The 23,900-nt window shown below is 31.2% G+C and overlaps 3 protein-coding genes across 5 annotated transcripts; 1 reads left to right on the top strand and 2 right to left on the bottom strand.

Annotated features, from left to right (window-relative positions):
* Positions 1 to 337: 337 nt before the first annotated feature.
* Positions 338 to 2,343, bottom strand: LOC111016129 (large ribosomal subunit protein uL13w). Its single transcript, XM_022291426.2, has 4 exons — positions 2,017 to 2,343; positions 1,304 to 1,420; positions 942 to 1,029; positions 338 to 697 (listed from the first exon to the last, which is right to left on the bottom strand). Exons 1-4 carry the CDS (start codon positions 2,286 to 2,288, stop codon positions 554 to 556), a joined length of 621 nt encoding a protein of 206 aa, XP_022147118.1. The 5' UTR covers positions 2,289 to 2,343; the 3' UTR covers positions 338 to 553.
* Positions 2,344 to 9,292: 6,949 nt separating this feature from the next.
* On the bottom strand, positions 9,293 to 13,622 carry FMA (basic helix-loop-helix (bHLH) DNA-binding superfamily protein). Of its 3 annotated transcripts, none has more exons than XM_022291362.2 (5): positions 13,469 to 13,622; positions 13,143 to 13,299; positions 11,812 to 12,408; positions 10,372 to 10,791; positions 9,293 to 9,721 (listed from the first exon to the last, which is right to left on the bottom strand). In XM_022291362.2, the coding sequence occupies exons 2-5, from the start codon at positions 13,164 to 13,166 to the stop codon at positions 9,689 to 9,691; spliced, it is 1,074 nt and encodes a 357-aa protein (XP_022147054.2). In that variant the 5' UTR covers positions 13,167 to 13,299; positions 13,469 to 13,622; the 3' UTR covers positions 9,293 to 9,688. The 3 variants fall into 3 exon arrangements, with proteins under 3 accessions (XP_022147054.2, XP_087979753.1, XP_022147053.2); XM_022291361.2 differs by having other exon boundaries at positions 9,295 to 9,725; XM_088123627.1 differs by lacking the exon at positions 13,469 to 13,622 and having other exon boundaries at positions 9,294 to 9,725; positions 13,143 to 13,230.
* A 5,618-nt stretch (positions 13,623 to 19,240) lies between these two features.
* On the top strand, positions 19,241 to 22,599 carry LOC111016073 (cytochrome b5). The gene is made up of 4 exons (XM_022291351.2): positions 19,241 to 19,518; positions 21,662 to 21,728; positions 21,836 to 22,087; positions 22,335 to 22,599. The coding sequence occupies exons 1-3, from the start codon at positions 19,432 to 19,434 to the stop codon at positions 22,084 to 22,086; spliced, it is 405 nt and encodes a 134-aa protein (XP_022147043.1). The 5' UTR covers positions 19,241 to 19,431; the 3' UTR covers position 22,087; positions 22,335 to 22,599.
* The last annotated feature ends 1,301 nt before the right edge of the window (positions 22,600 to 23,900 follow it).

Below are 23,900 nucleotides of genomic sequence, written 5' to 3'. Positions count from 1 at the left end.
GCATCAATTGTCAGTAAAAATTAAATAATAAATTGTTACACTATAAACCATTTTATATAGAAATGTGATGTTAAGGATTCAAAAAATCAAACTATTTTTTTAAAATAATACAACTTACATACTAATTCAAAAAATAATACTGATGGTAATGTTCTGGCAAAGTAAGTGAGGCCACATTTTTTTTTAATTTTGAATTAGGCTGCAACCCCATCGTTATAATTTCTATCTTAAATCAAAAGTTATAGTATGTTTTAACATTACTATTAAATATTATTTTCAAACTGAAACTATAAAAGACAATTATATTTAATACCATGATATCAACACGACATTAATATGACATAAAAATTATGAGTATGTGATCTATTCGAATAGAGAGGAATAATAACCGATTCCACAAAATTTAACTAATTTCAAAATCCGAAGAAAAAAGGTGACCAACATCATCATCATCAATAGACAACAAAACGGTACTAAAATGAAATGCAAATTCACCTGCAACTCGATTCTCCCATAACATTAGAGCATTCGTTCATAACAAACTCGAAACAAACTAGTATTTAATTGGGGCTATTACTTCCAACTGGGGACCGAGCTTCTCGTCCGCAACCTTCTCGGCTTTGACCCTCAACTTTGTTAACTGCTTCTTCTTCTCGTATGCGGCTTGAGCCCTCTCCTTCCTCTTCCTTTCAAGCTCCTGAGGGAACAAAAACAAAACAATCATAATTCACTGTGGATAAATGCTGACCAAAAAGGATCATCTATCTACTTCACCAGAAAAAGGAGAATCATAAATAACCAAAAACGAAAATTCGTAAATGGGTGAGATTGAATAACATTGAGTGAGTGGGTGCCTTTGAAAAAATAGCAATAGGCTTATGAATAGAAACCATGCGGAATGGGGGAATAAGACCATTATTCAGGCAATTTCAATGGCGTACCTTGATAGTGTCATAGTGGTTCCATCCCACTTCTGATGAGAGTCTACCCAACAAGCAGTACTTGTGTCCAGCTTGAAGCCTCAAAACCCTAATTTTCACATGGTACATAACGTTTCAATATACAGAAGAACATAAATATGTATAAATTTCTATAAGGCTATAAGCCGATTGATGATAATTTGGTTTTCAGCTTTCCATGTCAAAAAAACTTGGCCTATTACTTAGATTTGTTTTGTTTTGTTTTTCACTTTTTAAACATAAATTCAAACTCATAGCTAATATTTTACATTCAAATTAATAATATAGTGGGGCAAAATAATGTACATCTTGTAAAAAAAGATCAATCTCGCCATAAAACTCACTTGAGAGCGTCAGGAATGACCATTCTCTTCATCTTGTCATAGGGAGGAGGAACACCTTCATATGCCTTCAAACGAGCAAGAGCAGCAGCTCCACGCTTAGTCTTGTGCGGGATCATTCTAAAGAAAAAAAAAACAGTAACCAAATAAGTTGTTGACCCACATAGACTATACCCATCTGGGATAAAAAAACAGATACATAGGTGAACCCTAAACCCTAATCTGGAAGCAAAGCAGAAAACTGGACTAGTTTCCTTCACTATAGGAGCATTATAAACCAATAGTTTTCCAGCATAACATGGTAAACCATGAACTTGATTTCCGCATTTAGGCAATGCAGTGTAGAATAAACAGATCACTCGTAAAAAAAAAAACTACAACACATTAAAGAATAAAATTTAACACATTGATGTTGCTACTATCATTATTGGTTCAAGACCTAATTATAAGAGCAATATGAAACCAATCCAAAACACAATTCTTCCCAATCTCAGCAGCAGTAGCTAGGTAAATGCACAGAAATAATAGTGTAAATCAAACAAATTACTCGAAAACAACAAAGAAACCACAAGCTAAGCTACACATGATTCCCGATACCATGGCATAAATTTAACACAACTATATCACTGCTATAGATATCGATTCCAGAAGGGCGTTGAAGAAATACGAAGACGAGAGAAAACGCATTTTCTTCCCAATCTAAGAAGAGACATTACCCACGGATTGTTCGCCAAAGGATCTTGGCAGGGGCGCGGAAGTGAATGGGGCCATGGGAGGGTTTGGTGTTCATACGCTTCCTCAAGAACCTCATGTACTTCATCTTCTGGCGAACCAAGCCTCCGGAGATGCAAATTTCTTCGCATCGGACAATGACTACCTTCTGACCATTGAGAAGCTCCTTGGCCACGATCGAAGCCAGCCTCCCGAGCATGTGGTGCCTTGCGTCGACGACGACGCGCTTGGCGCAGATTCCAGAACCAGACACCATTTTCTTCTTCAGCGGCTTCCGAGCAGCGCAGCTAGGGTTTTGGGAAGGACACGGGAGTGGCCGAATGATTTAAATATGTACTTGTGCTGATACTTGGGCCTCACTGGCTTTATTCAAAGCCCACTTTTCGTTTAGTCCACCAAATCAATTGGGCCCATAAATCAACCTTTTTTTTTTTTTTTTGAAATCAACTTAAATAGGGAATTTTGGGATAAAGGCTATATTTCAAAAAGTATCATAGAATTTCGAGGGCAGGGAAGCTTTTTTATTTATTTACCCTAGTTGCTAAATTCAAATATCATAAAATTGTTTACAATGTTATTACATATAAGGGTAGGAATTTGAATACCTTTTATCAAAGCAGTTGAGATAGGCTAGATTTTCAGTTTTAAAAATCACTCAACTTATTTATTTTATCTTTATTTTTTTCACTATTATTTTTGCGTTTATATAAATAATATTTGATTGAATTTTTTTATTTGATTGTTTTTTGTTAATTTAAGATTTATATACTTTCCAATGTATTTTCTAAATTTTGTATAATTCTTTTAATCCTTATACGTGATTTTATATTTATTTATGATTTATTCTTCCAATTTGTTGAATTTAGTAGGTAATTTTTTTGATTTGTTGGCATATTCACCCTAAATAATAATATAATTTACTTTACCTACTTTAAAGGTTTTAGATACTAAAAATCTTTTACAATGTACCAAGTAATTAATCATTCTGTCAACTTTATTATTTGCAATATACTATCATATTTTTCGTTTATCTATTTACTCTGTTGTTGTCATGAGGTAGTTTATTGTTCATTTTCTAGCTCTGCTAGTTGTTTTATCTATTGCAATCTTTTTCTACCGTTTTTCTAAATTTGTTGTCACATACATTTTCTCGTTGTCAATAAAGGATATTTGTAGATAGCTCTGATCTCCCTTTGAATTTAAGGATTATTGTATATGTAATTACACATCACATTATTAAGGATCTTGAAGTAGAACAATATGAAATATTAGAGGTATTTCAATTTTTTTACTTATGTTATTTAAATAAAAGTTTTTTTAGTACAACACACGGAGGTGGAGATCGACCTCGCAACTTCTTGGCGAAAGATATATATGAATTACCGCTGATCTATGCTATTTTAACAAATGGTTGATTTACTCGACCTCAACCCTCATTGAACTTTCCTTCACTTTTACCGTATCTACAACGAATCACTATTGTTTATTTTCTGCTACTCTTTAATCACACTTGTCCATCTACTCAGCGGCTACTCTATCTGAGCGAGCAGCTAGGGTTTTGGAGGAGGAGATTGGAGTGGACCGAAGGATTTCAATATCTAGGACTAGTTGGGCCTGACTAAGTTCTTTCAGGGCCCGTTTTTTATTTTGGATTTGGAAAGTTTAGCCCACCAAATAAATTGGGCCGATAGATGAACTTAAATTAGATTGATTGCGTCTGACTGAGTTTTACGAGGCCCACTTTTAATCATGGGTCTAAAAAGTTTAGCCCACAAATAAATTGGGCCAGAGGATGGATGTTAGATTGAATCGATTGGGCCTGACTGATTTTTCAAAGCTCACTTTATGCATGGGGCCTAGACAGTTCGGCCCATCAAATAAAGTTGGTCCCATGACACTGAAAATTTACGGACGTAGCAATTTAAAATTATTAGCTGACATATATCTACTACTGGGAGGTTGCTTTAATCCCCCACCTCCACATTTATACTAAAAAAAATTATACATTACACAATCTAATTATACGATCCACTTTTAATTATCGTATAATTAGGTTGTATAATCAATTATGAAAAGTTAATAATTGATTTACTTATGTTATATTTTGTTTAATTAATTATAATCCTAACATATTTTTGTTCATGACAAATTATTATAATTATCACCAATTACTTTTAATTATTTTATATCGCTTGAGATAAATATATGTTCGATTGTTCAATTTTTTTTAAAAATGTACTGATTCCGATGTCAAAAATGTTTCAAACTAGTTCGTAGAATTACTGTCTCAATAGGTATAATTAATTTAATAAATGTTATAATAATATTAGTTTACATTCATGTAAAATGTATTAATAGAATGGACTAGGGGTAATTTGAGATGCAACTTAATTAATATGCAAATCCCGAATATTTTTAGAGATTTCGTATTGAGTCCACAAATGACATTAAAGTGACTTAACCAATTACTTCTTTTTTCTTGTATTAGGTTTTTTTCCTTTCCTTTTCTCCATCAACTTGATCATATTGGCCAAATTTTACATCAATGCATGTGAGCAAGAACAAGTGTAGAATAAAGTGGAATCAAATATGGAGGGGACTTTTCCATATAAATGGAAGAGCAATATTGCATTATATAGCTAACTTGTACAAATGCAAAAGGTGAGTTTTGGCATCATGTCCATGTTTGTGCAAATTGTATGAATATGTTATTACAACTTTCTAAAATTACATTCTTAATATATTTTTATTCTTAATTATTATAGGAGAGGAAATTAGTTCAAATTCTATCACGACTACCTGCTTGCATGAGTTGTATAACTCAACGGTTAAGACACTTTACTCATTCTTTTGAAGTCGGAGGTTCGATCAAAAATTACCCAGCTCTTCCTAAAACCCGCGTTCAAACTTTCAAATTTGAACTTTTATTCTCTTTTCTTGCCATTTGTAATTTTTTAAGATGGAAAAAGGTGTGGTAATTTGGGAAGTAAAAACTGATGTAATTGGTGGTTTTTGGAGAAGCAAAAATGGATGTAATTCTTGATTTTTAAAGAGGACAAAAATAGAATTCGTTATTTTTTGTTATTATTTTATAGAAAAGTTAAAATTTTTCTATATAACTATGTCTATTTTTTTTAAGGAAAAAAAAGGGAGAAATGATATATTAAGTATTTGAACCTAAATTTTTTTTTATTATTGTGCCGATTTTTTTAATCTTCTCTATCCATCATCAAATTTTCGAGATAAAATTCTGCATATTTTATATAATTTTTAATTAAAATTCTGTAGAGTTTAAGAAAGTGGACCATTTGAAGATTATTTGTCTAATGTACATTTTTTCTTCTTGTATCAAATTGTATCAAATTAGACTTAATTTCATTTATGAACTTTTATGAATTATATTCCTGAAATTACGTATTTATAAATTATTTTTACTGAATTTTAAATCAAGCCTCCTTAAAAAAACTTTTCTTGGATCCGCCGCATGATACTATGATGCTTTTTAAGTGAAACCAAAAGTAAAGTCGTGAAAATTCTTAGGATACCAAAAACATATTGTGTCGTCTGCTTTAGGCATATGAACCACCATAAATACGTTTAAAATGGACAATATTATATATGACAGATATCTCTCATCCATCAACTCAAGAAAAGCTTCGGAAAAGCTTTTTCACTGTTGCCTTTTAGGAATTATTTCCTAATGGGTTTGTGCATGGGATGCAAAATTGGTGCAATAAATTTAGTGCCTTTGTTTTATTCCAAGCAAAATTGAATTGTCACTCTTGACTCCTCGTTCAAAGAAAAGAAAAGTCATTGATAGATTTTGGGAAGGAAAATATCTTTGGACAACACATGTTTTTTTTTTTTGAAAGAATAAACAACACATAAAAGAAAGATTTTTTTGATGATGTCACACAAATAATGTTGATTCTACCATTGAAATAATGTACGATTTGAAGACAATACGTCGTATACTTTAAATTATACAAATTTAAAACGATTGGGAAAACTATTGCAATTCTTATTCAAAAGTTTGTTACATTAATCAGGAACTATATTTCAACCAGAAGTTAAACATCTCACTTACTAATTTTAGTGAAAATCGTGCATTAACAATCAAATGCATAAATTGGGAAAAAACTTTGCTCCTTAAGGATGTGGAGCATTGTGCTCATTACCTTGACCTGGTCGAGGCCCTACAAATGTTGGTTGGGTAAATTTAATTCATTTATATGAATTCAAGCACTCCCCTCACTCAACCCAAAAGCTTAAGCGGACGAGTTTGGTAAATTTAATTCATTTATATGGATTCTAACATTTATTGAATGAAAAATGAATCTCCACAAATATTTATCCACAATTTAATGGTGTACTCACACATATATATATATATTCTACTTTTTATTTTTCATAGTTTTAAATGATTGTCGAGAAGTTGCGTAAATTGCATAACATGGTGTATTTTCTCTTCTATTGTTTCATTCTCATAGTCATTTTCGAAAGGAATGTAATTTGAAGACGTTTTTGGATATTGGATTAAGGTAGTTAAATTTATTTTTCTCACTTAACTTTTAGCCTCAGATGATCAAGTATCAATACTGGGTCAAGTTGAGAAAAAAGGTAGAGGAAGAACAGAGAAAAAAGAAGGGAGTGGAGAGAAAAAAAAAAGGGAGAAGAGTCTTCCAACCAATCTAAAAAAAGAATTAAAATAGATTGGGGAGATTTTGAATAGATTATGAGTTTTAATAAAATAATTAAAAAAAAAAACAACCAACACTTGTCTTGGTAAACATTAAGGAGCAAAGTTTTTTCCTAAAAAATTAAGCTCGAGCAAATTGCCAAATCGAGTCTAACTTAACTTGTTAATTAAGACACTTGTTTTTGACCAAAAAATCGTACTTCAAATCCTCACCCACATACGTTGTGCTAAAAAAAAGTTTGAGCAAATCAATTCATAATTAAATAAATCTTTTAATCAATAAAACTCAATCCCTACCTGCGACATTCTCTAAAGTTTGGTCGATTTCGTCACAAACATTTAAAAAAAAAAGAAATTGGAATCAATGTCGTGTGACTTACTTTAGTGGATCCCAATATCGCAGAGTTCGAACTCGAACTTGGGACCTCAAAACTCTAAGTACTTACCACTGCACCATCTTATAAAAGACGAATAAAAAATTTGTCATAGATTTCAACGAATATAGTGAGAACTAATAAATTTTCAAATCAAAACATAGTAAAATATATAGACATTGCAGTACTTATCCAAATTTGAAGTTCATTGTAATAAAATTGATAATGTCAGTCAACATAAGTATAACTCAATAGTAATTGACATGTATTTTTATTCTCGAAGTCGGATGTTTGATCTCCAATGTCCTCGAATTGTTGTACTTAAAATATTTTTTTAACAGTGTGGGATAAAATTAATTAAGCTTTTCCATTTTTATTTTTCAAATAATAGAAGGAGAAAGTAAATTAAAGCACGTAAATGCAATTCTATCCCCACATGCATTTTCAGGCTGCAACAGATCCAATAGAAGAAATTAAAATATGTTCGGATCGGAGGCTTTCCTCTCACGGAGGACCCGCCGCCCCCACCGGCGGCCCCACCGCCCACTGCCACCGCCAAAATTGGAAAACGGATACCACCAAAAAGTACTTTATTAATGATTTTCTGACAGGTCAACGCCTTAGGACAATTACAATTACAAGACCATGGCGTTGACTTTCAAATGCATTTCATCATCCTCTCCTTCATGCTCCAATGTCAACTTCTATTATTTCTTTCCACACATCTCCAAAGATAATAAAACAAAAAACATATGGGAAGCATAATAATTTTCAAAGTTATAAATTATAAGTTTTATACGATCTATTCACTGCTGTTATAGTGATTCGGGCAGTTGGTGACTAGATAAGTTGTAGGTTTTTATCGTTGCATTGGATAGTATCTCACGTCCAATACTCCTCTCGAACATGAGTCTTATACATCACGCAACAGTTTGTCTTTCCAATTTTACTGGTGCAATGTGCAACTTAGATTTATGTTATATTTGAAGTTTATGTAACTTGATAGGATTGACAAATTCATAATCTATCGTAAAATAAACACTACAGTCTTTAAAAGTTTCTTACATCTGAGTATAATAATTTTGACTTTGAGTTTTTGTTCTACCATGTGAGCCAAACAACTCAAAATGTGATTAAATTTGGTTTGAAAAATGTAAAAGTTATTTGAAAATTGAAAGCAAAAAAAAGTATTTTGAATTAAATTAACGTAGGAGAGAGAAAGAGAAGGAAGTTGACTAGTGATGGACCAGTTGACTAGACGTCACATAGGTCATAATTAGATTGCATCATCTTCTCTTTCTAAGCTTTGACTTTGTAAATTGTATATTTGTAATATGTCCGTATCTAAAGATGAATTAATTGGACCAAGGCCCATATGTATTTAATTTTCTTTTTGTTTTTTTTGTAAACAGACAAAAATGTCAATTACTTGTCTTGGTCTCTTTGAATAATCCAAAATTTATATATTATATGATATATGGTGTGTATATATTTGTATACACCAACATTTAATGACTCTTAATTATATATAATATTAATTCTTCCAAATTTTTCTTTTTGACAATGTCGGCTCCTAGTTCATATAAATGCATGAACCCTTGTTTTGGTGCAAATTATCCTAATATCTACTTTGCTTCTACGTATTGAATACCATTTTATCTAACAATCTTATTTTTAATAATCTCATTTGTTTACTTATTGGTTCCTTTTTACATACCAAAATGACGATACACTCAATTTTTGTAAGTGAGTTTAGCCAACCATCAATCTTTGCATTTGGTCCATTTTTGCTAGTCCGTGTATACTATATTTAATAAATATGTGAATTTTATTAATACTTTTTGTTGGAAATGCAAATTTATAAATCTCAAGGGCTTAGTCTAAGTTAATATAGAATATTCTTTGAGTACCGAATTATCAAAGAAGTGATGAACTTTAGAAGATATAGTGATTATGGGTGCGATGATTTATGTGGTTAAGTTTTATTGGACATGCAGTATGCTCCAAATGAGAAGAGTTTGTTTGAATAAAAGTTTAACGAATGAATGACTATTTAAAGGGAAACTCCATGATATTTTATTCGAAAGGAGGATTGCTAAGAACGTAAACAAAGGTTCACATTTACTAGAGAAGGAGAAAGATCCACGATATATACATATATAAATAAATACAATTATCTTTATTGATATGATATATTTTTAGTACAAGAGGTTATGTTTAGACAATATCGTACCATTACAGAAATGTAGATGGTTGGATCTTAACACTTTTTATTCACTAAAAACATACATAATCTTGAAGTAAGAAAGCAATTCATTTACGCATGTTGTTTGTAGTCAATTTTTCCTATTCAAATTTAATTTTTTACATAAGAAAAATAATAATGAGGCATTGGAAGTGTCTTGTAGATACTTTTGAGAGAGAGGGAATTTTATTTTATTTTGTTTGAAACAATAAAACAAAAATATTGAAAAAACATAAAAAATAAATAAAGTAGAGAATAATAATATTATGGGTTTAATTCAGTGCATCACATGCCGGTGTTCGCATGAATAAAATTGAATATCTGCTGAACTGAGGTCGCTATATCTTCCGCTGTGAATCTTGACTCGCTTGCTATCTACGACAATCATAGTCAAAATTAAATATATAAATAATTAACACTATTTTAAAAATTGTTAAAAGTGGTGTGTTTTTTTTTCTCTCTTGAAAAGTGTAGAAAACACTCAAAATATAAGTATAAATGATGTCGTGGGGTTAATGCACTGGATCCCCATGATGGAGGTATGTTTTTAGGACTGAAAACATATACAATACCTACTTACCACTGTGCCATCTCTCGAAACTATTTGTAAAATACATCTAAAATAAGAGTAAGAGAAATATAAAATTTACAAAATTATTTAAAAATAAATCACTGAGTTCAAAAAAAGAGTAATAATAAAGGGAGTACAAAAATCTATTTTTATTAAAAAATACAAATTTTTACTTTAAAGTTTTAATTTCATAAAACTAAACTTAAATTATTATGTTCGTTTAACAAACTATAAAACATATATATTTCGTACACAATTGAATAAAACTCTTGCAAAAAACAACCTAAAGTTGAATTTTGGTGGAAGTTTATGAGTACTCAATTATAGTTTTGTAAAACATAAATGAATTAACTGAAATGGAACAAAAAGTAAAAAGTTTAGAGGTAAACATTAATATATTTTTTCGTAAATAAAATATTTTAGCTTTCAAAAAAAAAAAAAAAGTCTAACCTTGACGTTGAATGAATAGAGAACAGTTTGTTCAATGGTGGTGATATTGGTATGAAGAATATTGAGTTGCAGATCTTCGAGAGCGGCTATGGCTTTGATGAGCTGTCCCGGTCGTCTCCTCGACAGAATCTTGATCATCGCGTCCAATCCTAGAACCTTCACTTCCACGTCAGCAAGGCACGATTTGCTCTCCGCCGTTTCCTCCCGGAGCAGCCCCGCCGCCGCCGCCGTCGTCGTCGTTTCGAACATTTGGCTCTCGGCACCCGGCGGCAGATATGGCGGTTGCGGCGGCAGGTCGCCGCCTTGCAATGGGGGTTCTCCTAAGAGACGACGCCGTTTCTGCGACTCTAGGCACTGGAGAAGCTGCTCCAGCTCCCTCACGAACTCGATTGCTCCTCCGATTATGGAAGCTTGATCTCCCTGTGTAATTAATTAATTAGTTAAATCATTAAATCTATTGCTTTAGTTAATTAATTACTATCACGTGATTATTGTGAACTAAAAAGCTGCTCCAATATTGTTGGATTCTTTTCAAGTTTTTGAATTGGCTTCCGATTTTAATCCACTCACATTCTCATCTTTAATTTTTTTTGAAAAAACATAGAAAATATCATTCTTTTTTTTTTTACATATTTTTCTCTCCTATTTATAACAAATTCAATAGTAGTCAACCAGAGACATATATTGACCATTCTCATTTCCTCTCTTTTGTACTCAAAATGAATTTTTCTCCACCTAAAATGAGTTATTTTAGTAGTCTCTGTAAGTCTGTAGTAACTATATATATCCCGGATATTTATAAAAATATGCATCTAAAGAGACTATTGTTTGGGGTGGAAAAAAGAAGAAACAATCGCCTGCATTATAAGACTTGAAAAAAAAAAACTGAATAGTTCTCTTCTCTCTAATTTAAGATTATAGGTAACAAATATTAAAATTTAAAATTTTGAACATTTCTAGCTCCACCCTACTACTGAACAATATAGGAATGTTAAAACCTAGCTACTATTAAGATTTTGACACCTATTTATTTTTTAAGAGAAAAATCTCTCTCTCTTTCTCCATGTGCAAGAAGAAGGAAAAAAAAAACTCCAAATCTTGTCTTTACCAAAAATTGATAGTTCATCATTTTTTAAAAGAAATTCATATTTTTGCATTTCTCACTTTTAAACTGTGAAACATTTAATTGTGACGAAGACAAGTTGTAAGAGAAAAATATAAAAAACATAGACTTTTTTAGAAAATGACTTCTTGTCGTAAGAATCAAATCTTGTCTTCGCCATTATTAAAAAATTGTGACAACTTATTTCTTTTAGTAATGTTTTTGTTTTTACATTTTTCCACGCGTGAGAATAAGATTAATTCTCACCAAGTAAGAATCTAAGTATTTTTCATTTATAAATTAGAAAATAATAATAATAATAATAATGGTGTGATTACCCTTTGAACGTAAGAACCAGGCATGAGAGAGCGCAAGACGCGAAGATGCTCATTCATTTGCTTCCTCCGATTCCTCTCTACAGCAATATGAGTCATCCGTTGGCTCTCCACTTCCTCACTCGTCTTCACACTCCTCCCCCTCTTCCTCTTATTCTTACTCCCATTGTTATTCCTGCAATTCTCCTCGTCCTCCTGTTCCCCGCCGCCTCCTCCCACTCCCGGTCCCTCCTCCGACGATTTCTCGTTCAGCACCGGGAACTTCAGGAAGTACACCGGGTCGATCCCGCCCGCCTCCTCGTTTAGTTCCTCGATGAAGTTGTTGTTGTTAGTTTGTGCGTTCAGGCTCAGCTTCGGCCCAAAGTCTGCGAACTGCATCACCTCGGCGAAGCTGAGCTTGTCGAGAGAAGTTATCGGTTGCAGCGGTGGCGGCGGCAGGGGATTTGTCGGGAAGTAGCTGAGGACTCCGGCGCCGTTTTCGCCGGAAGTTTCGAGGAGGCGAGACCTCATGAATTGGTCTTGGTGGTGGTGAGATGGGTCTGGCTGGTTGTAGAGATCGCTGTGGTGGTGGCTGGAGAAACTTGGAGGCATGGGATCGCTCTGTGCAAAATTACAATATATATTACCTTACAGAAATTGTGGGCTTTTTAGAGGAAAAAAAGTCCCACGCAAAAAAAAAAAAGAAAAAAACTGTTATCGTTATTGTTGTACACAACCAGTTTTTCTCTTTTGTTTTTTAAGAGAAAAGTTGTAAATTTGCGACATTTGTTTCTTTGTGCCCATCTAACTTTTAATATTGTACCTAATAAATTTTTGAACTTTAAATTTTTAATATCGAATATCTAGATTTGATTTAGGGATGGAGCTAAGGAGATGAGGGTGATGAGTAAATACCAATTATCATTAAGCTACGTTTACGTTGGCACCAGTATCATTTTTAATTTGTCATAAATTCAAAATTTACAAAAAAAAAAAAATTGAGATCTCATAGCTTTCTCTAGTGTTTTTCTCCGAACATTTTTAATTGAAAATATGCATGTATAAAAAGAAAATTTTGCTCCTATATTAAGAAAATTTATAGCTCCACCCTTATATAATCTCATATTTTTTAAATTCTAAGCCAAACATTTCCAAATAGTTTAAATATAGTTTTGGTATTCCAACCTTGCATTTTTATTTCTAAATTATTGAAACCAACCTTATAGATCAAAATTATATTCAAATCCAATTAATATAAGTCGAAATATCTTAATATATCAATGAGTTTAATTTCACCAAACAACAAAATTATAATAAAAAGTTAAAGAAAAAAGAAAAAAAAAGGCTATATTTACTGAGTAGTTATCGTCTTTCTCCATTAGGCTGGCTATATGCGTATATGGATAGAAGACACCAAACTTTAATCGAAGCAACTCAATCCAAAGCTCCTTTTCAAGTAAAGACAAATTTCAATTTGTCCTAAGCTTTCTTCTCCCTAGTCTCCTTCCTCACCTGAAAAAAAAATGCCACTCAAAAGAATTATTCGACCTACAAATCAAAATTATAATATAATTTTTCGAAAAAATTGAATCTCACGCCCTGAAATCAAAACAAAGATGAAGTAAGATCAAATAATTTTCAATGTTCTTTATTCGATTATAGTGAGTGAGAAGAAACCTACCAAACTTGTAGCGAAAAAAATGTTTGGACGGTGGGAAAATTCATAGGTCCCAAGTGGAAATTTTCTATTTGATGGAGGATTTATAAGATGAATGATGGAATAGAGAGAGAGAGAGAGAGAGGAGCCTGAGGGATTAATAAAGGGAAGTTGAGAGTTTAAATTGAGCTCACATTTTCACCTCCTTTTATTAATGTATGTCACAGCCTAACAACGCTCTTCACTTTTCATGAGCCTTATTAAGAGCCCAATGGATGACCGCCAACAGCACCTCCTTTTTGAATTTTCAATTTCTTCAAACTTTATTAATATTTATATTTACAATTATACATTCTTTTTTTTTTCTTTTCATTTTTCATTTTCTCCCTCATTAAAATCTCTCTTACGTTTCATTTTGTTTTTCTAGAGAGAAATTCTTTTGATTTTCTACTTTCTAACTCTACTCCTTTTGGACAAATATTTAGAACTTATTTGACAACATTTATGTTTCTTATTTTTTGTTTATTGAAAAACCAAATTAAGAGTTTTTTATTTTTTTCTTTTTTATAAAAGATAATACGAAAGTCGGTAGAATATTAAATTTTTAGAAGGCAAATTTTAAGAGCTCTTTACTATTTACATGCGTCTATATTGACCACTAGATCACCAACGATTTATTTTCCTTCTGTTCAAGATAATTCTCAAATCCATATATATTTTACGTGGATTGAAACTTATCCAACAAAGAATTTCACTATTTTAAGACGGTTCTCATGTTTGACACTCTAGTAACTGCATTCATACGACTATAATCCGAAAATATCTTTCCTTTTGGACACTCTAGTAACTGCATTCATACGACTATAATCCGAAAATATCTTTTCTTTTGCATTCTACGAATCACGTGAATTTGAATAAATTATGAGATAGATACACATCAACTAGAAAGGGGTGAGAGTGGCTGGCTCATCACAGGATACAAGTGAACCACCAGTAGGCAAATTGGAGGAAGAGGTTACAATTCCTTGGAGATGTATTCATGAAAAGGAGAGAGTGAAAGTGATGTCAAATTGAATATCCACTACATACATCAACAAAGTTTCTAGAACAACTAAAAGAAAAGTTTCACGTTCTAAATGTTTTGTTCCCAATAAAGAACTGATTTGGATTCTCTCCAAATTTAAAATGACAAAAATCTGGGGAATAAAAGTAGATAAGCATTATGCACTATGAATTCTCCTCAAAACAAATATTGGAGGTGTAATTCGAGTCATTTCACCATTGTTCGATTCTTCACACGTACCCCGTAAAATACGATGCAACTGACTGAATAAATTAGGAAAATAGAACAAAAACAAAATCAATAAGGATCCTAATAGTTGGAGGTATATGTCAATTACCACTGAACTATGTTCATTTTGGTGAGTACTTTTGAACTTTGTTCTTTTTAGATTAAAAATACCTCTATTTTAAGATAGGTCGAAGTATTATTATTCATCAATTTGTAGCACTCCCCCAACCAAATAAAAATTAATATTAAATGAAAATAAAATGACAATAGAATAATAAGAATTCCAAGATATAACTTATACCATTTTAAATATAATTAAAATTAATTTTAGTGACATAAATATAACAATAATATAAGTTTGACTCGTTGTAATGTAAATTGGGGCCAACCTAAAATGGTCGAATACATTATCAAAAAAAAATGTATTTTCAAACGTAAATTTAAATTATATATTTGTCGTATTAAGCTGTCAGTTAATTATATCAATTTTCAAGCAATCAAGAATTTGTAAATACATCATATATAGTGTCTTTTTATTTATTTATTTATTTTTAGTACAATAGGTAATGTAATCCTTGACTATTTCCGGTAAACATGTAAATTGCATAATACATTTTATTATTTTAATAATTAAATTCAACTACAATAACACTTTTTTTCTTAATTATTTTTCTATATAAAACACTGCAATAACCCACATAATATTTTGGTGATGGTAATACAATTGAGTTTACTACCTTATATGTCAGGAATAAATCACTAAAAAAATTATTATATTTTGGAAATTCAAACTTCTAATATTTTAGTAGAGAATATATGTCTTGACCAGTTGTTAACTACTAAAAAAAATTATAAATCGCCTATACCACCTCACCCCATCCTATACACCACGTGGCACTTTTAAATCGCGTGTAATGCGTGCGTTTTTTGACTTTGACTAAAAATCAGTCTTTTTTGTCAATGTTTTAGTATAATCTCTAATTTTATAATTTTTTGTTTAATTTATACTTCTTTTGTTATTATTTTGGAAGTAATATTATTTTTGTAATTTATTTTTTAGATTACATTATTTCTAAATTACTCCGATTATAGTTTGTGGGGGATATATTTAATTTTTCATATTTATGAATTTTTATTTACAAAACAGAAAACAATGTTTGATTGGGCCTGAAACTTCCATCGCGAAAGATAGTTGGGTCAAAGGAAATTCACCAAGTGGGCCTCCGAGGCCCATCCAATTCCGAAGTTGCACGTGATTCGCGATTATAAAATTACAGTTAAAAATAACTACGTCACGTGACTATATTTTTACCCATGGTGGTTTTGAAAGAAAAATTATACAAATATGAAAATTTTCCTATGTAATTTGAAAAGAGAGAACAATTTAAAAACTGGTTTAGGTTCTCACCTTTTTTTTTATCCTTTAAAATATCTATGTTAGTAGACTTTTTATATACTTTTTATTTTAGTCCCTCAATTCTTAAAACATAATTTTGGTCCCTAATAGATATTATTTTAATAATATAATTAAATTTACAAAATTCAATCATTTTTAAGGTATATTGTATTCTCCTTTCAAATTATTTGAACGAGTCTAATTCCAATGGAAATTCATACTATTATATTTTGGGTAGATAATTATGGGTGATTGATTATTCTATGTAAATAACTTTGATTTTTGTAAATGGCTCATGGTCTTTTTGTAACAAAAAGAACTCTTTCAAATTTTTGATGCAGAATTATGACCTTATAACTTGACGAATTAGCATACCAAAAAAGTGAGGTACGTAAGGGAAGACCTACACAAAAATAATTAATCCAACCTATTGGTTTGAAGGCGAGGAATCAGAATTGCATATATACAAGTGAGTTTCTATATTTAATGTGTAAGTGGATGGATCTCACCTACTGAGTAGATATAACCGTCTTATGATCTGCAGCACATTATTGAAAAAGATAGTTGAAAAGTGTCTTTACCATATAACTCATTATTGGCAGAGCTATCAATTAAACTCGATGTATTATTCTTCAAAAAATGAATACAAGACTTCATACCTCAATCTATAGTTGGTCCATAGTTGATCCACATGTCGTTTTTCATCACTTTACAAAAAAAAAAAAAAAAAAACTATTCACTATTAAATCTATTTTGAGGTTGTTCTGTCAGTCAATGGGATTTTTAGTGCACCTTTAATTAATTAATTAATTAATTATTATTATTTTTTAATAAGGTTGACTGAGCTATAGGGCTGGAAATGTTTTTTTTTTCAAAGATAAAAACAAAGAGCTTTTAATGGGAGATATATTTCAACCTTAGCCTCTCCCTGAGATTCTTTTCCAACAATCATTTTGAAGTATTTTTTAATACACAAATGTTAAATTTAATAAATTTAAATAACTCTTATTAAATATTAAATTCAATCCAACTAAATCATAAAAATATTTGAGTTAGACTACGTTCACTCATTCAAAAGATTTTAGAATAAAGAAAAAGGATAAATATTAACATCTTAAACATTTATTTACATATATATCTTTTAACCATGAATCAAGATCTATAAGTTGTTTATTTATACGGTGAAAATTATACTAAAAGTAAAAAATATATTTTTAGAAGGTTGGAAAATAAATAATGCAGGAAGAATTATTGGATGAAAAAAATATATATATATATATATATATATAAGAAATAATTTTAAAATTATTAATAAGTTGGAGTTTTTTTTTTTAATATTCCTAGCTCCTCCTTCTGTTTATTTATTTATTATTATTATTTTGATAATGCCTCCTCCCGTTGAACGAAGCATTAGGGCATCAAGACTATTACGGCAGCTTTCTACTAAAAATTGGTCAGATGGACGAAAATGTACATGTAACAGTTTTCCAAGTTCATGGAGTTGGTGAACTTGCAACTTGAATTTAATAAAATCTGATATATATATATATTATATATATATATATATATATATTTTTTAAAGATTGAAATAGATAGGAATTATAAATAAACTGACTTATAATTGTATCCTTTTTTTTCTTTTTGTCGAAATTACCTTTACATCCTTCTACTTCGTATTGAAAGAAGAAACAAAAAGAAAAAGGGATGAAAAGACTAAGTATTAGCATTAATATATATATATATATATATATATATATATATATATATATATATATATATATATAAAAGATTTCCCTTCCATATACAGTTACACACTCTACTATCTAAACTAATTCTTACAAAAACGACACAAGTATTTAACGAATCGGATACGGATAAAAATATCATGTATGAACTCACAAAAAGTATTGAAGAAAGTCAACACAAATGGTTGACCATGAAGGCCGAAGAGAAAAGAACAACACTCCCACATACTGATCTTGTCGGCCTAGGGCCATCGCCCATGGTAGGCCTAGGCCAACCAAAATAAACTATATTATTAACCCTAAGTTTTCTATTGCATAAATAAAGTGTAAAGACTCATAGTCAATGTAGACTACCAAATTCTATTTAAATCTACTTTTCACATAAATCGTGTCTGATTTATGTATGAGAGTGTATGTGGTTAACACTAGACTAATGTGTAATTCTACCTTATTTTGCAGGTCATCTCTTTTCTCAATTGGTGTGAGATTGACAATTTAAATAATCCCAAATTTACGCATCAACATAAGTCATTAAACTTATGTTATTGCGTCTAATAGAAACAAAACTGTTTAATGAGTCTCGAACTTTCAATTTTTGTATTTACTATGTCATTGAACTTTAAAAGTGTGTGATAGAACCATAAATTTTTAATTATATATCTAATAGGTCATTGATCTATTCAACATTTTATTGTTTCGATTCATGCACGTATGAGACCATAACCTTAAATAATAAATCTATAAAATTATATTAAAAAATACTTGACTTGTTGGATAGAAAATTAAAAGCTAAAAAACCTCTTAATGTTTTGAAAGTTAAAAAACTTATACACTGTTAAGACCTATTGGACAGAAACCTAAAAATTTTAGTACCAAATTTATAATTAACCTTAATTTACTCATCTCGGCCATCTTTATCTAAAAGAAGTTATAATCACCCTTTAAAACCATATTCAAATATTCTAAAGTTATATTATTAAAAAAAATCAAATATTATTTTGATCCGTATAGTTTTTACTTTAGTTCATTTTCGTCTCCCTCTACCTTAAAAAAGTAACAAATCTAATTCTTAGGTACAAAGTTGATATACAATAAAAACTCTTAATACAAATGTATGACTATATTTCACTCAATTTAGTAAATTAATATCACATTAACATTATCATAAAAAGAAATAAGATAAAAATAACAATGAATTAATAAAACGGTCATTTAAATGGATTTTTTAGTACTAAACTAAATAAAAATTGAAATGATAGAGATTAAAAAATAAAAAAAGAAAAAAGCATGGACGGATCTTAGATGGTGGAAGATGTACACGTTGTTGCCAACCAAATCTGACCAATTTTTATTGGGCTTAGAAAATTTTTGTTAAACCAAAAAAGGCAGCCATCGCCGCTCCATCTACCTACTACCAAATCCCAAAATTCAGTTGACATTCACTCCTCTGCCCTCTTCTACTCTCCTCGTTTTCTCCGCTCAATTCCAATTCCAATTCCCCTCTTTCATCTGCTCTTCAATCGGACCCAATCCGATCGACGAACAATTCCGGGAAATGGGTAGCGGGGAAAAGGTTTTCACCTTGAAGGAAGTCGCCGAGCACAACAACCACAGGGATTGTTGGCTCATCATCAGTGGCAAGGTATAAAAATCCATCAATCTCCCTTTTTCTTCTTCTTCTGGATCTACGATTTTTCATTTATCTCGCCGATTCTGCTATTTTCGCCGCCGATCTCTTGCCACGGGGTGAATTCTGATCCTTGTTGTGTGGATGGAGTGGAGAGTTTTCGCTGCTTCTTTAGATTTCGTTTCAGATTCGTGTGTTTGGCTCGTTTGAGATTTCAGATTTATGGTCTTCTGATTGTAGTGGTTGAAACTTGAAATGATAATGTTAGCTGTTTAGATCTGTGACTTCTAGATAGGACTTTATGGCCTTTTTGCTGCCTCTTCTTGAAGAATATCACATGCAGAGGGGGAGGGATTACAATTTTAACTGTGCTTAGGTCTATTTTCTGTCTGTGTTTGCTTCCTCATTTAGGGTTACGCTATCATAATATGCACATTTTATTCTTCTCTGTGTTTCCTGATTTATTTCAAGAGCCCAACGTTTTTGTCTACTATTGCTTTATTTATTTATTTTGATAAGAATTGAAACTATGTCATTGAAAAAGACGCATAAAAAAGAACAATATAAAGGCTTCAGGGTCTCTGCCCTAAGCTTAAAAGGAGGGGTACCATTAGAAGGTATGTTGCAAAACTATTTGTGAAGAGGACTCTAATTAGAGGCAGTTTTATTGTACATGATTTATGAAATTAACAAAAGAATCTAACTTATGAGAGTAGATCCTAGAATTTCTCTCTTTCAAAAGTAGCCAAAGAAAAGATAGTGTTGGACTTATTGTTTTATAATGTTGGTCGTCCCAATCTACTCTTATTTTTTGCTTGCTTGCGATGTTTTCCTGATTACTATGCTGTTCTGGACATTGTTTGATTGCCAATGTGCTGTTGGAATGGTGAGCTGGTGGATAATCTTCACCTGTCTTCCACTTCTGTAGGAAACTTACTGAACGTTACATCTTAATATCCATATGTACAATTTATTGTTTAAAGATTCCTCGAACGGGGAGAGAATTTTCTTTGCCAGAAGGGCTACGGATTCGTAGTTCTTCACAAACCAACAAACCTTTGGCTGATGTAGTTTAGAGTTTACAGCTTAGCTTGTTTAACGACTCGGGTATCTCATGATAGTCATGGTCGAAATTATTATAATATAAGTTTGTTTGATTGATGAAAATTCATGACCAAAACCAATGCTTGTTAGTTTCAAGTTAAAGATAGTGATGGCATGAAGATTTATAAGTAATCAGTTCCTAGTCTTCAATAATGTTTTCCTTTACTCATGTACATGTTGAGCACATTGCTGACCGATGTGGAACGAATGTGTAGCTGTTCCATTGTCACGTTCTTTACGACCTGAAAAACCTTCTATCATAATCTTTCTGGACTTCTTTGCTTTATGTTTTAAGCCCATGATTATATTACTAAAGATTCATGTAAGCTACATTGTTGTAGAAAGAAATGTCTTATGCCAATGATCAAGAAATGGGCATTCAGATTAAGGAGTAAAATTTACCTGTGTATGGACAGATTCTTTACTTCAAGGTGCTTTGGGTGTGTATTTCCAACTGATTTTGAGATTTTTCCTGATACTCTTCGGCATTATGCATAATCAAAAAGATGGTAGTTGGAATCTTAAATCTCGTATTCTCATCTCCAAGGGGCTTTAGGATTGGGATGCTTGGACTTGAAGATACCCTCTCCAAAGAGTTCAAGTTTTCAACTTGAAAACTTAGGTGTCGTTAGATAATTATTATTTTTTTTTAGTTTTCTATTTTTAAAAATTATGCTTGTTTTTCACCAATCTTGATAACGTATTTAAATTCTGAGCCAAATTTCAAAAACAGTAACAAAAACTTTTGAAAATGATTTGAAAAATTATTAATTATATAACAAAACAAAGGGATACGGGTGAAAGTTTCTTAGCTTAATTTTTAAAGACAAAACCAAAAACGAAATGGTTATTTTACGGGGCCTTAATATTTTAAAATTGTTGTCTTTTGCGACCTTCTAGAGATTGGTGGGGTGGGCCCAAAAATAAACTCCCATTCTCATGATTTATAAAAGCTGCATTTACTATAGAAGAGTGTTGAATCTGACCAGGAGATCTTCTGCTTTATTTTATATCAGTTATCTAATCTCCTTGGTCCCTTCGATGATCCGAGCAGGTATATGATGTGACCAAATTCTTAGAAGACCATCCTGGTGGTGATGACGTTTTGTTATCAGCTACAGGTAAATACCAAGTACTTCAGTATGTATATTTTCAAACCTAACTGCTCTCTGTAGTTTGTGTTCCCTTATTGAAATAATGCCTGACATTTACATGGTGCTACTCTCAGGAAAAGATGCGACCGACGATTTTGAAGACGTGGGGCATAGTGACAATGCAAGAGAAATGATGGATCAATACTATGTCGGGGAGATTGATGGTTCAACAATTCCCAAGAAGGTCACATACACACCTCCAAAACAGCCTCACTACAATCAGGACAAGACATCTGAGTTCATCATCAAGCTCCTCCAGTTCCTCGTTCCGCTTGCCATTTTGGGATTGGCAGTTGCCATTCGGTTCTACACCAAACAAGCTTGAGGTTGGTACCTTGTTAACTTCTAAATTTGATAGATTATATCAGTGATTGATTTATGCTGTTGTTAGTGATGAGTCAGGTAATGTCGTTTTTTGGTTATATAATGCGAGACAATTGGTCCTTTTCATTTCTATCCATTTCTAGATTTGTCATATGTAGTGTACTCTATACTTTTAAATTTTCGAAATAAAGATGATGAGGTTTTGGTTTTGGTTTATTTGCTCCATTGTGAAACCTCAATTTGGAGCAGGAACTGGTTCTTGATTTGTTGAGGACTTCTTGAAGCAAACTGGCCCACCCTACAACTAAAATGTTTCTATCCAGGTGAATCTGCATTTTTTTTTTCCTTTTATGAGACCTCCCAGACCTTCTTATTTGAGATAATATCCACTTTCCATATATATAACTGTTGAATGATTGGAACAACCCATACTTGGGGCAGGAAACTCAGAAAATCTTTAATATTTTAAGTGGACATCACGATATATTTAAGGTTTAAATGCTCTTTTAGCTTTGATTCATTTTTGTCAATGATATTCTAAAACGTCTGGTTTGGTTCTTGTATTTTCAATTTTTGTTCATTTTTAGTCTCTATACTTTCACTTTTTTTTGGTCTTTTGTACATTTAAAAAATGACTATTTTAGTTCCTTCTTTATCTCATTTATTTTGATTAAAATTTTATGATGATATTTTACTCATTAAATTTTTTGAAATATAGCTATAACTTGTATTAAAACATTTTTACTGGACATAATTTATGTTAAAATTTTACAAGTCATTTTTTTAAAATATAGAGTTAGAACACAATTCATTTGAAACCAACGATCTGAAAGATCTTCATTTAGAGCTGGGGCCTTCAGCCGGTGGGTAAGTGTTCAACAAGCATTCATATATTTTTAGATAGATCTTTAGTTATATATTCTCGCTTATTTACCTTTTTAATACATGTCTCAACAAATAGCAGTAGAAAAAAAATTTATATATATATATATATCCTTTTCATGTTGATTTATAGAGTGAATTCTTTTAATCATTATTATTATTATTTTTAACAAACCTCCCATCTATTTTGGCTATATAGAGCAAATTCTATTGCTTTGTAATGCTAATGATAGTGATTTGAAGATAGTTATTTCTTTGTGTACACCGTTTATTTCTAGTCAGTTTTGTGATAGTTCTATTTTGGGCTTAATAATTATTTTATTTGAAAATTTAGTAGGACCTTTTTTTTTTTGGTTCTTGTTAGATTTTATATAATAATGAAAAATAGTTTTTCAAATCATGTTTACTGGAATCCAAAAATTGTAAACGACAGAAAATAAAGATTTGTTCCCTTGGGGGGAAAAGTGATCTTTATTGCTTTCTTATTATTTTATTTTAATTTAATTTTGAACTGTACTGTGACTTCAAATGTAAGTAGATTAAAGACAATTTACCAAAAACCCATTAAATGAAAATTTTAAAAACCAAACCGAAGTTAAATTCGTTTTTTCTTTTTCAATTACCAAAATGACTATTCAGAACAATAATTTTTCTCACGTACTTCAATGTCAACCCACAATTTTAGCTACATTTGCAATTTATTAAATAAAAAAAACTAATTCAAATCTATTTTAATTTATTTAAAACTAAAATTGCTAAAAGCTAAAAATTTTATTTGTAAGCATCCCTTTATATTTATTATTTTTTTGTTTTAGTACAACATGGGGGAATAGGATATCAAACTCACAATCTCTTGATTGAAGATAACATTATCGCTGAGCTATGTTAACTTTGGCATAAACATTCATGAACAAAATCAAAACATCAACCATA

This window comes from Momordica charantia, assembly GCF_013281855.1.
Source record: "Momordica charantia cultivar OHB3-1 chromosome 5 unlocalized genomic scaffold, Mcharantia_2.0 BLBB01000005.1, whole genome shotgun sequence".
In the NCBI taxonomy this organism is placed as follows: domain Eukaryota; kingdom Viridiplantae; phylum Streptophyta; class Magnoliopsida; order Cucurbitales; family Cucurbitaceae; genus Momordica; species Momordica charantia.
Note: the sequence above shows the minus strand (reverse complement) of the source record. Positions and strands in the feature narration are given on the sequence as shown.

Bases quoted from the DNA above. Each gene is read 5' to 3' on its own strand.
- LOC111016129 (XM_022291426.2), bottom strand. From the start codon at position 2,288: ATGGTGTCTGGTTCTGGAATCTGCGCCAAGCGCGTCGTCGTCGACGCA. The intron at 1,421-2,016 runs GTAATGTCTCTT...TTTTTTCTTTAG, and splicing joins CTTTGGCGAACAATCCGTGG to AATGATCCCGCACAAGACTA. The intron at 1,030-1,303 runs GTGAGTTTTATG...TGTGAAAATTAG, and splicing joins GTCATTCCTGACGCTCTCAA to GGTTTTGAGGCTTCAAGCTG.
- FMA (XM_022291361.2), bottom strand. From the start codon at position 13,166: ATGGAGAAAGACGATAACTACTCA. The intron at 10,792-11,811 runs GTAATCACACCA...TTAATTACACAG, and splicing joins CTGGTTCTTACGTTCAAAGG to GGAGATCAAGCTTCCATAAT. The intron at 9,726-10,371 runs GTTAGACTTTTT...TGATTGTCGTAG, and splicing joins TCTATTCATTCAACGTCAAG to ATAGCAAGCGAGTCAAGATT.
- LOC111016073 (XM_022291351.2), top strand. From the start codon at position 19,432: ATGGGTAGCGGGGAAAAGGTTTTCACCTTGAAGGAAGTCGCCGAGCAC. The intron at 19,519-21,661 runs GTATAAAAATCC...TGATCCGAGCAG, and splicing joins GGCTCATCATCAGTGGCAAG to GTATATGATGTGACCAAATT. The intron at 21,729-21,835 runs GTAAATACCAAG...TGCTACTCTCAG, and splicing joins CGTTTTGTTATCAGCTACAG to GAAAAGATGCGACCGACGAT.